Source organism: Poecilia mexicana, unplaced genomic scaffold (genome assembly GCF_051168715.1).
Source record: "Poecilia mexicana isolate PSO_F unplaced genomic scaffold, ASM5116871v1 scaffold_2, whole genome shotgun sequence".
Taxonomy (NCBI): Eukaryota; Metazoa; Chordata; class Actinopteri; order Cyprinodontiformes; family Poeciliidae; genus Poecilia; species Poecilia mexicana.
Window position 1 is genome coordinate 41,981,172 of NW_028263371.1, and position 13,079 is coordinate 41,994,250.

The 13,079-nt window shown below is 38.9% G+C and overlaps 1 protein-coding gene across 1 annotated transcript in view; it reads right to left on the minus strand.

Moving 5' to 3' along the window:
- Positions 1-754: 754 nt before the first annotated feature.
- The window catches only part of LOC106924449 (obg-like ATPase 1), a 54,304-nt gene continuing 41,979 nt past the window's right edge, over positions 755-13,079 (minus strand). Inside the window, exons 9-10 of the mRNA XM_014998155.2 lie at positions 5,925-6,047; positions 755-2,689 (exon numbers count right to left, since the gene is read on the minus strand). Coding sequence (XP_014853641.2) covers positions 2,588-2,689; positions 5,925-6,047 — 225 coding nt within the window. The 3' untranslated portion in view covers positions 755-2,587. The remainder of the gene's footprint in view (positions 2,690-5,924; positions 6,048-13,079) is intronic.

The following is a 13,079-nucleotide window of genomic DNA, read 5'->3' on the forward strand; positions in this document are numbered from 1 at the left end:
TTTCAATAAAAAAAATGAAAATTGAAATTAAATGACAAAAAAACAAGCAAACAAACAAAAAAGCTATTGTCATTACACCAATCAGATCCCTGTATAAAAGCTGACCAGATTTTTTGAGGCAGAAATGCCTCAGTGCATCACTGTAGTCTTTAGCTCCTCTTAAAGATTTCCCATCAAATTCAAGTAAAGACTGTTGGTCACTCCAAAAGGCTAATATTACATTTGAATTAAGATTATTTGAAAGCCTTAATCTAGCAGGAGTATGAATACTTTGTGCTTTAATTTTAAATATTGAGCAATACATATACAATCAATTTTACAATACAACCGGCTGAAGAAAAATAGTGCGACATATTTCTTCAGGTTTTTTATGATTGTTGTTGCTATTATTTGTGGCGTAGTACACAGACTGGAGGTTTCAGTGAGAAAAACAATCTGTACCCTGTGGAAGCATGCTTGGTAATAAAAAGTTGGTCCTGTAAAACTCACAGATATCCAGATATTTCACAACAGAGTAAAAATTGTACTCTGCATCGACCTATAAAGATGTATGATTTTATTTGGGTTTTTTCCTTTGAATTTTATATTTTCCATTTTTAGTTTTCTAAACTTGATGCTATATGTGTAAAAGCTTAAAATATTCTTAAGGTACATTTTACAATGTGTTTCTTCAGTTTTACTTGATTATAACTGGGTTCTACCTCACTTACAACCAATTATGTGCAGGATGGGTTTTTTTTTTTTTTTTTTTGCATTGTAAGATATTTGATCTCCTTGAAGTTTCAAAACAGCTGCCACAAAACTCCACCCAAAAAATGATGCCCTGCTGGCCTTGGGGCTCTAACTATGAGTGACTTAGTTTTCTTATGCTTTGGGCCAGCTCTGGTTTCAGGGAAAGATAGAGCACACACATTCAGTGAAAGGTTAGTTCAATCTGTTTGGAAATACTAATTCAAAATGACCACTTCTTTTTTGGCAAAAAGCACCTGCATCCTCCATGTGCCCTTCCAAAGTCAGCATCACTTAACAGACTTAATTATAATTGTCCCCTCTACACTACAGTCAATGTCAGCTGTGTCTTTTAATTCTCTAATCAGTGGTCGGCAGGACCGCTATCGCCGTCCCCATGCAGCTCTCCTCTCAATACAGACATCCCTAAACACACACAGGCTGGTTTTTGTCAAATGTTTTATTGAGTGTAGACATCTGGCCTACTGTAAAACATGCATTATCTGCAGGAGGGGGAGCAGAGCAGGTGGTATTGTTTCCACTGTCAGCTGTGTCAGCGCTGGCACCCGTGATGGAGATTAATGAAGTATCTGGAGAGTAATATGCTCCTTAAAATGCTGCTACGATTTGGAGGGGGCTGGGGGGGATCCCTGATGCTGATCTTAAATAGAAAATCTGTCACAGTTTACAGAACCTCTGCTTTGGCTCTCAACGTGGGGAACCAAAACCTTAAGAAGAGGCACTTCAGTGCCAACAGACAGTTTTGACACCCCTTTGCTTTTCCCACTGTGTATGGCTCTAAAATAGATCTGAATGTTTATTTGTCCCGCATATCTACACACATTACCCAACGAATATTGGAAAAAACAGCCTTTAAGATAGATGTAGAAATTAATCAAGTGTTTCTTGCCCATTGCTGAGTATTTTGTCAAAGCACCTTTAGTGAGACTCAAGTCTTCGCTGGGCCGTCTCTATAAGCTTGGTACACCTGGTTTGAGTATCTATCATTATTATCCGCAGATCCTTTCAAGCTCAGACACGTTTGGATCAGTTTTTAAAACCCTTTTTAGATCATTTACCTAAGATGTTCACTTAGATTTAAGTCCAGCTCTGACTGGGCCACTCAAGGACATTCACTTTATAGTCTGAAACCATTCCTTTGTTATCTTGGCAGTGTCCGATGGTGGATTCTTGTGTTGACAGATGAATCGATGACAAAAAGTCTGAGCTTCAGCACTCACTGGAGAAGTCTTTCTTGAAGAACCTCTGTATATTTGTCAACCAGTTACTGCTGCCGAAAAAAGTTCCCTCATTTATCAATTTGTTCAGGCAGCCAGATCTTCAAACAGCATTTCTTTTTTATGTACAATGGTGCTGAAATGTCTTCATTTCCTTCTCCAGATTTGCGCCTTACTTGGTTTCTGCTCCAATATCCACTGTCGACTGTGAGAGCTCCTACAGACAAATGGATTACTTTTCAGATTCTGTTCAATCGACTGAATTTTACCACAGGCTTGTCAAGTTGAAGAAACATCTCAAGGAAAATCAGTGGAAATTAGATGCAGATCTCCATTTTGACTGTGACTTCAAAGGGTGTGAGTGCTTTCTTTCAATATTACAATTTTTAGAAAATGTACAAAAATGTCTGACAATGTATTTCTATTTTATCTTTACAGGGCTTTCTGAGTAGATTTATTTGAAAAGAAAACTTTACACACATTGGTTTCAGAATAAGTCTAAGGAAATGTGGAAAAAGTGAAGGCGTGTGAATACTTTCTGGTGGCACTGCATGTACGGGCCCCAAAAGGAAATGAAACATAAAATCAGTTGTGTAAACATTAATAATACTCTTCCTAAGTCACTTTTTCTTTGGTGCATTTGGTGCGTTGAATTTGAAAAAGATGATGTCTCCATCCTCAACCGTGTAGTTTCTTCCCTGCTGTCTGTATTTCCCAGCTGCCTGAAAGAAATTCAAAGAAGGACTAAATAAGATAAGAGCAAGCAGAAATAGTGTAAGTGTATAATATCATCACACTAACTACATTAACTATTTAACCTAATACACGACGCATTGTGGTATTAAACTGTGTTTGCCAGAGGCGCTTCCAGAAAGCTTTTAAAGCGGAGAACTGGCACACCAAAAAAACATTTTAAAAAAAATCACAATCAACACACTGTGGAAAACAAAAAAATACGTGGGCACAAAAAAGGGTCAAACAAATAATAAATAAACGACTATCTGGCCAGACAGTTGGGTGGGCAGGAAAAATTTGTAGGGGTGGCCATTGCCCCAAAGCACACCCCTGGGTAGCGCCACTGTCATTTATGTATATCAAACATGCAAACACACACACACACACACACACACACACACACACACACACACACACACACACACACACACACACACTGAATCACACACACAGAAATGCACGCATGTTTTGCGCGTGGGGGTGCCTGAATTCCCACTGAGCGAGTAATCCTCTCGTCTGCCCGTTTGAGCTTCATGTGCACAGGCACAAAATGTTAATAAGTCTTTGATTACAGCGATGTGAAACTTCTCAAGGAAACTAAATAAGTTCTAACATTTCTTTTGTATACTGTAAGTGTTTGTTCTCCTTCCCGGGCAAACTCAAAAATAATTGACTTGAAGTGCTAACACAGACAGGTTTATCCATTCTGGTTCTGCACGGTGCACAATTAATTAGAGGAATCAATGTCCCTTTAAAAGGCTCAGGAGACCATTTAATCCAAGCTCAATACCACCAGAAACACAGGATGGAGAGGCAGACAGGAAAAAAAAAAAAAAAATCAATGGCTATTTGTGATTCCTGAGTATGTATTAAACCCGACACATCTAACTGGTTCATTTGCACTTGAAAGCAGCCATCTGGAGCGGCAAGCTTGGCTTAAGCAGATATGATTACTAATAATGTGATATCCCCGTACTCTGGCCCTATTCATGCTGCCTATTCCCACAACTGGCATTAAATAGCATGGACCTTAATGCCACAGTCAGAGACGCTCCATGTTCTTCTGAGGCTCAAAAAGGGATTAAAGTGAGAGCAAGCAGTGAGGACCTGACACTCAGATCTCAACCCCGGATAACAATAGTGAAACCCCCCCAGAGACCAACACGAGTCACTCTCAGTTAGCAGCTTATTGGGGGTGTGGACAATACACCGCCACTGCATTAAATAATAATAAAAAAAAAAAAAAAAAAAAAAAAAATATATATATATATATATATATATATATATATATATATATATATATATATATATATATATATATATATATATATATATATATAAAGAGGGCTTGAATACTAAAGAGGTTTAAATGTTTTTTAGTGCTTCCTTCCTCACTGGTCTCCACGGGCCTTTTGTGCCACCATAATTACATTAGCTGAGTCTGTAAGTGGGCACAAGGAGTCGATGCTGCTGATAAAGAGATCACGCCAGCATGGCTCACGGCTGCGGATGACGAGGTTTATGCTGAGCGAAGTTAGCCCCTTCTGCTTTCATTTAGTGAAGCCACAATTTAACAGAGGTTTGTTTAATCAGGAAAAAAAACAAAAAACATTTTTACTGCATTAATTTGTTAATTACTTATTCTATACTTTCAGCTTGCAGAGTAGAAATTCATGCTCAATCTAGACAATAGAACCATTTGTACATTTTTTTGAAGAAACCGATGTATTTCATTAAAACAAAAAATCCCATGTCTTGTAGAATGATTACTAATCCTTTTGAGACTTAAGTACATAACAACCAGGATCTTCGTTGTATTTAACCAGGTTTTTATGTGTCAGTGGAAGAAAAGGGGATTTTTAATGTATATACCAAATAAAGGAGTGAAATGTGTATTTAATTCCCTTTTTTTATAATACTCCTAAAGAAAATTGAGGGCAACCAACTGCCTTCACCTGATTAATAAATAAAGACTTTTAAGCTACATTGAAATCTGGCTTATGTACAATGGCCTCAGAAGTTTGTTAGAAAACAATACAGATCAACCATCATTTTGTTAAGTATGCACATGTTTTCTCTGTCCTCTGATTGCTTGTTGTCTTGTTTTTAAAAACCTGTTTGAAACAAATAAATAAATCAGAAAGATCGCAGTAGACAGGTCAGAAATAAAGTTGTGGACAAGTTTAAAGCAGGGTTAGTTTATAATTCCCAGCTTGGCACCAGTGAGAACCTGTCTAAACATCTGCAGTTTGGCCCAAACCATAGGAAACATTACGAAGATCTCGCAAGATGAAAATGGAACTGCTGAATACTTTTACATTTGAAAACTAACCTTACGCCTCGACTCTGTACACATTATTCTCATGGTGAAACATGGTGGAACGATTCAGATCAAAGCAAATTCAAGAGTAAGAATGGTCTAGTCAAAGCCCAGACCTGAATCCAACTGAGAGTTTGAGACTTAAAAGCTGATTTTCAGGTGGTCGCATTGGATTTTGCTTAGTGCTATAAGAGAAACCAGATTTTTATGAATAAAAAAAAAGACCAGTTGAAACTTCCTTCCACACCACAAGTATGCACTGGTCTATCAAATGAAATCCCAGTGTATTTTGTTGGTTATTGTGGTTGAAATGTGACCAACAAAAAATGTAATAATTCAGTAGGTGTGAAAATTTAGCAATGCACTGTATCTTATTGCATTTAACATGAGGCTGCACACAAACAGCTAACAGGTCAAAACAAAGGCGGATAGACGTAACTAAGACATGCAAGTCATATTCCTGCGCTACCCATCCATGAAGCAGTCCTTGTTTGAGGAATTTTACACTTTATTTAACTTGCCACTTTACATCACTGTCACACGCCTACAGTGGGGACTTGGCGCGGGAGAGCTCTGAGCTAACGGCGCGCCGTACAGATCTGATAAACGCCTGGCGAGCTGAAGAAGTGCTTCCTCTGAGCATCTGTGCCAAGTCAAAAGCAAGAGCTGCCATCAGCCAGTTAGAACACATTGTGATAAAGATATGCACAGCTGGAGCACAATGGCAGTGTTTAGACCCAGAATCAGCTGGCTTGTCACTGGTGGTGCCTGAGTGTGTGCAGTAATTTCTTCCCCCGAGTAAAGGTGAAGAGGAGTTTTCAGTCGGAGCTGCGTGGCAACTGTCAGCTCCACTGATCACAGGAGACTTTCCCCTCTTCTCCTCTGGCACACTAACTGCTCACCTTGACAGCGCTCTCGCTGCCTTCTTCTTTAAAATCCTGGAATTTCATTACTTCTGCCATAATGAAGCCCCTCTCGAAGTCCGTGTGGATCTTCCCCGCAGCCTGTGGAGCCTTAGTTCCTTTCTGTCACAGAAGAAGAGGAGAGGACAAATGAATTGTTTTGGAGAAGATGGATTACAGCATGCGAGCGACATGGTGTTTGATAGGGTGATAGCAGCGTAATGACTCCAGGGGTGTTTTTCAGTTGCTGGGTATTCTTGCCTCTGTCCAGATTTCTGGATAGCTTTCCACTCGGCTGTGGCCTGCTAGGGCAGCCTGGACACCGATAAGAACCCGGCGCTGCTATCAATGCCTTCTGACTCTCATTCCTTAGCTGTATTGATTTCTGTCCAAGCAATCTTGCCTCATTGTGGGTCGCTGCTCAGCTCTCTGGTCATGACAGCACTGGTACCCAGTGTTGCAGTGAGAGGCTAAGGTGGTGTAGACCTTACTCTATCAGGTCAGACTATTGTGACACACCAGAGTTTGGAAATTCAAAATCACGTTTAGCCTGGAAAGATATCACAGCATGTTAGATAGGTTTCTACGAACTGCTGCTTGACTTCAGAAATCTTCAGATATCCTGTAGGTGTCTGGTGGACTCGGTTCGATTGAGGACCGAAATGGCGACATGTGTTACATTTTCAGCTGGTGGAATTTGCTTTCACACTGCACTGTGTCAAGTGAACCAGACCCTTTGAGAAACCGATTCACTGCCTCGCCTGTGGTGGCGCTGCACCAAGAACCACTAAATGAACTGACAGAAAGATCTCTGAAGAATACGTGAGCACAGCTTCCTTTTTCACAAAATATAAACAATAACGGAGTGGCGTCAAATTTTAGTGATTGTAGGATTTCTCTTTTGATTCTGTTAAAAGATAAAAGCCATTTCTCCAGCTAGCGCTAGACTCTTGTATTTGTTTTGGTCGTATTTATCCAGAATGCCCTACACTGTAGTCTGCTTCCTGCTTTTGGAGAGCTCTCTGGTCAGCTTGGCATTTACATATACCTTCAAAGCACTCCAGAATTCACTTCAAAAAATCAAGACCTAGGTTTTAGGTTTACCAGAACCTCGATTTCTTTGTTCTGAATCAGAGTTTGATTGTGTATTTACACCTCCCCAAACAAACTAAACTTTCTAGGCAAACAAACCAGAGTTTCAGGGCTAAAAATAACAATCATCATAGCAAGGCTTTTGTGTCCATATGGATGGATTAAAGTGTCAGTGTCTCTTTGAGTGCATACCTGTATTAATATAGTCAGTGGGCTTGTGCTATGTGGTTCTGCAGATTAGTTTGCTACAGTTTTAAAAGTCAAGAGTTACAGCTGGGATGTTCTCTTTTGTAGTGGGTATGGGTATGATGGGCAAGATTCATCATCATGAACATAAATGTAACCTAAAACCTAGTATAGGTTCAGAAGAGGCTGTTTATGTTTGTTCCTGCTCAGAGTGAAGCTCTGGACAAACTTCATTCTGGGAAGTTCACACAAACCGTAGGAGAACTTCACGTGGGGTACGACTCAAAACAACCTGGTCCAGTTTTTGGCTCGGATGGAAGCTTGGTTGTGAGGTTCTCATAAACAAAAACAAATTTATGATTTGGTTCATAATTATTCCATATTATTCATAATTTTCCTGGGTGAGGCATTGAAGGTTATGATAATCATTTCCCATAATTTGGGATGGTATGTAGCAGGATGTTATGTTTTACTTTCTGGTAGTTGTTATGAAGTGTAACTGTGGCAACAAGCACCTCAAAAGCTCCCTGAACCACAACCCCATATCCCAGAAGGGTTGAAAAGGAAGCTTAATGGAAATTTAAAGAGGAATGGCAAAAGCAAACGAGATGGATCAGAAAGTGCTTTTCAACAACGGATGTGAGCTATGACGTTACAGGGGAATATTGTCTCTGCTGCCCAAATATAGAGCTGTCAGCATGTTATGACAGCCATGAGACGGTCATAACATGACAATAGCTTCTTCTGTCAGAGGTGTCTTCAGATTCGTTGCAAGACTGACTGCTGCTGGAGAGCCTTCCTGCCCACATCATCACCATGTACAATGACTTAAAATACTTGGAGGATAAAAGTTACAATAAAATGCAGTTTTCCTATGGGATAAATGAGGTATTTTTGAATGATGTAAATTGAATAAATATTTTTGAAAAGACCAGGCAAGTATCTGTCTTAAATTTGATGGAGGATATGTGGATGGAGATCCATATTAGGGTCAAGACTTGGTGCCCATTATCAAAGATAAATGGACAGTGAGAATAACGGATTTTTTTTTTTTTTAGAATTGATACCCGTGTTTTATTGTCAAGCTACAACCACGATCTTAACTATCAGGACACAATCTTTAGAAAATGTGGGTTTTATCACATCATACAACCTATGAGTACAAGGGAGCCCTAAAGTTACTCAATTAAAATTCCTCTGTGGCACCAGACAATTTCACAGATGTCCAACTTTATGCAAATACTTTAAGTAAACAAACTGTTTACTTAGTGCTGTTCTGCACCTTTAAGGTGTTTTTCATGTTCATTTATTCAGTTCTCGGGATAACAACACAGTCACATATTTCTCAGTTTATTACATTTCTTATTTAATTTTATGATAATTAATTATAGATTATTTTAATAATTAGGCAATTAAATTACCAACTTCAGATACAGTAGCATAACAATAAGATGGTCATAAAATCAAATTATTTTTGAGAAACCAGAATAATATTTCGACAGGGTAACTTTGACTAAATAACGTCAGCTGGCTGAGAGAGCAGAAACTCTCTTAAGCTAAAAACTAAGGACCAAAAGGTCGCCTCATGCTACAGAGTCCAATTTGAGACATTTTTTGTATAGGTCGAATTGTTTTGTAAAAATTCTCTGAACCACTTTAAGACAAAAGTGCTGAATGATGAAATGTGCAATTTATATGCACAGAAATGATGTGCGGAAATGACAAATGAGGCAAATAAGTGACGTGGCCGCCGTGCATCATCGTGACTCCTGTCTGTCGAGCCGCTCCGCAGCGCCGTGCTCAGGGGCTGTTGAGCGGTTTTAATTATGTATATAATCAGGTTGGGGTCAACATATTTCATGCCACAAGACTGATGCGTATTTAATGACTCTAATACATTACCATCTATTTGCAATCTCACTGACAGAGTACTTGTGTGTTTAACTACCATTAATCAGCATCAAGGTTTGTCTATGTGGAGGAAAAAAATAGATTAAGGGTTTGAATTTTTTTTTTTTCATCTGGTGCTTTACAGGAGAGCCACATTGTCCTAGTTAAGAGCTATGCAGAGCAGGCTGATAGATAATGGTCACCTCGAGGCTGCCTAATAAAGCATGTTAAAGAACTTAGGAACATGACATTGCTGAGTGTAGTTTTTACAATGCAAGATGTATTGGCTTAATATAGTTACTCACTGATGCTTACCTGACTAAATGCCCCTCACACACAAATCGAGGCTGGCTGTAATCACTTACACAGAGGAGACACAAGCCTGTTTTTTAAGGATACCTTTGAAGCATTCAGGTGCTTTTATTGTAAATAGCAAGAACATCAGTCATCATGATATAAATCCGGTGATGTCATCCGACTGAGACATAACAAGTTCTTCGTGAGAAAACAGGAAGTGAGCTCACTTTCACCCCAGGCCTGTGCACAGTTTTAGACTCTTCAGTAAATAACATGTACAAGAGAGAAAGAATCCCGAGACGAGACGGAAAGACTGACCTGTTCAACCAGAGGAATTTAATGAAACACGGAGAACAGTTTGTTGTGTTTTTTATAAGCAGATTGTGTTTAAATTCAAAATCTAATGAAACAAAAACTATTAAAAGCATCCCGTAATAAAACTATTAAAAGCATCCGTAATTTAAAGGATTATTTAAAGCAGGGGTCCCCAAACTTTTTCCTGCGAGGGCCACATAGCTGTTCCTTTCTCTGGTTGGGGGCTGGTCTTAGTTTTTGGAGAAAGAAACCTTAGAAAATTCTTGTCGGGGGAGGGGCTGTTCTGTCTTTGAAACTGTCGAGCGGGGCGGACCCCTGATTTAAAGGATAATTTAAATAATCCTTTAAATTGTCTTAAAGGATTTTGTGTTCCAAGTGTTCAGAGGGATTTAATTTGATTTACTCTAAACTTTATTTTCAAAATCAAAACCGTAAAATGAACCCACTTTAGTTCTGGTTTTGTATTGATAATAAAGAGAGAATTTCTTGAGCTTGCTGTCATCTTATAGCTATAGCTAGTTTATTATTTGCACTAAATTGGATTAAATGTCCTTATAGCATTGAATTGTCTTCAAATGAACCAAATTGATTAAAACTGGATCTGAGATTTTATATCTACGATATGCATGTCATGCAATCCTAGCTTCTATGTAATTAGAATGAACTGGACTGGACTTTTGAGAATTAATAAACAAAAATTGAAACTGAACTGAACAATATTTATGGATTAATAAATTTTTTTAATCCATTTTTTTAATCCATTTTTCCTCATTTTGGAGAAAAGTACTGGCATTTTCACTGCAAAAATAAATGTGCTCTTTCACATTTTGTCATGTTGCAACAAGAAACTTCCAAGTATCTTACTGGGATTTAGAAGTGGAAAGAAAAAATAAAATAATAAAAATCTGATTAAGTCAAGTATTTTACCTTACCTTAATACGACTAAGTAGAATACTGTGTAATTAAATGCCTTCATAAATAACAAGAGCATATCTTTAAAGCCAGTTTTAGGAAATATACAGTAGAGAGCATGGAAGAAGGTTCTCTGGCTCTCAGTGGTGGAAAGTTAACAGTGTATCAGCGTGAACACACAATCTCTCCAGTGAAACGGTGGTGGCAGCTTAATTCTGAGGGGACGCTTTTCTTCAGCAGGGACAGGAAAGCTGGACAGGGCTGACTGGAAGGTGGATGTAGAAAAATACTGGGGAACTCTGAAGAAAATCCGTTAGAGGCAGCAAAAGACTTGAGATCAGTCCCAAGGTTCACATTATGCATCAATGGACTCTTTGCACCTCAGCTTCCGCGTTCGGGGAAAAGCGGCTCGATTGTTTCCGATCCAATACAAATATTATTCACACTCGGTGCTTGCAATGCTTGGCCAAGGTTTGTACATCGATCCGAAGCCCCAACAAGTCAGCTGGAGAAAGGTTTTAAGATGTTCGCCTCGTTATACATTCACTGACACGAAGGTGAGTTTTACTTAAACTTTGTGGCTAACATTAACCTTAGCTTATGCTAGTAGGCAATATTCTCGGACATTGTTCTTGTAAAAATGTGCTATTTAAGTATCTAAACATTCTAACGGACAATGTTTTTATCTTATTTTCAAGTCGTTAGTGTCACAGACTAACGGGGGAGATTACGGTTTGGGCTTTTAGCTTCCGAAGCCTGACGAAGCACAACAAGCCTCATAGCTTAACAGTAGCGCAGCTCTGGTGTCAGAGATCTGGTTCAGCTGTTCAGATTCAAAGCTGCTGCTTTTAGAAAAATATGACTGTGTCCCTTAATGTCTCCGTGTTATTTCGTTTTATTACCTTTGCAAGTTTCTTGTGAAGAGCTCAGATAGGACGGTGTTTACAGCAGTATGTACAGGCGGATCAGTTGCTTGGCTCTCTGGCTCTGGTCTGCTCTCTCGTTCCCATAAACTCGCTCTTTCAGGCTGAATACAGAAGTGATTCCATGGAAATAACTCAGGGAGGCTCCTTTATTTATCATCCGTATCCCCGGTATTTTTAGGCTGATCCGGAGTGAAGTGAAGGCTGCAAACTTTGCTGTGCGGCGTTAGCTTCAACTGGTAGCGACAGATATTTACAAGCCATCTTCTTAATTCAGGATCGCTTGGAAATGAATGAAAACTTAAAAGCCCATTATATTAGGAAGACAACAATGTTCATAGTATTGCTTTTTTTGCATCAAAAATAGGACTTAGTCTTTTCTAGCAGTCATGGTAACTCAAAGCGGAAAAAAGTGAGCCGCATTAGCTCCTGGAGATGTGACGTCAACACCGTAGGTGCAAAGAGCCCATTATGTACGACTTTGTTCTATCTAATATCAAGAAAATTCATTAAGGTTTGTGGTTGTAGCTCAACATTTTTATTTTAAAATTTCAAGAGATCTTTTTTTTTCTTAACATTTCATAAAAGTTTTTTTTCTTGTTCTGTAGTCTGTTTTCACAGGGATTTTAAGTGGCAGTTTGCTTCATGGTTATTATAGTGATGAGAGGCTATTAATGGGCCGAGAGAAAAAAAGTGCAAATGAAACAAACAGTGTTTTTAAACTTTTAGTTGAAAATGTGAATAAACAACGCAAACTTTGCTCGAGTTTAAAATTAAAATTCAAGAAGGATTTTGTAATCTAAAAATGTTAAAACAAAGAATTTGCTGAGGCCTATTTGGAGATGGTAAAAATGGCAGCACAAGAAAAACTGAAATTCAGAAAAAAATAAAAAAACCATTTTGATCTTCTTGTGACAATTTCTTTGTGCAATAATGCAAGAACTTTTTCACAGTGTGCATTCTTCTTTAAATGGATTAAATTCATTCTGCACTGCAAAACTGTGATTCAAAACAGCTTGAATAATACATGACACTTAACCCATTTTGTTTTCCATTTAAATTTTAAAATGCAACCTTTTTAAATCTGCACATCCATCCACTTTAAGAAAAGAAAAAAAAAGAGAGAAAACGCACAATACCAACATGCAAAGCCGACATCTGTATTGATGTAAATCCTGTGATCCCATTGCACAGAGCTCTTGGCGGGCAGGGCTCTGTAAACTGAGACACACACGGAGGAGGAGCCCCCGGCAAAGCCCACAAACAGTCGGATGAAAAGCGACATCAATTTTGGCACAGACACCCTCCGTCACACAGATTAGGCAGGCACAATGGACGGCCTCCTTATCTCCAGCGGCAGGAGGAGGGCAGGCAGATCTGCACAGGATGGAAACATTCTCACGGACGTAATGGGCAAAATCAATTGTTGTCCTCCTCAATCAATGTGGGCCCCCACTTTCACCGTTCAGCAGCTCACCAGTAATTGAAGTTATCCTCAGCCTGTAATGACTAGCTAAAGCACGACCATGACAAAGTTGGA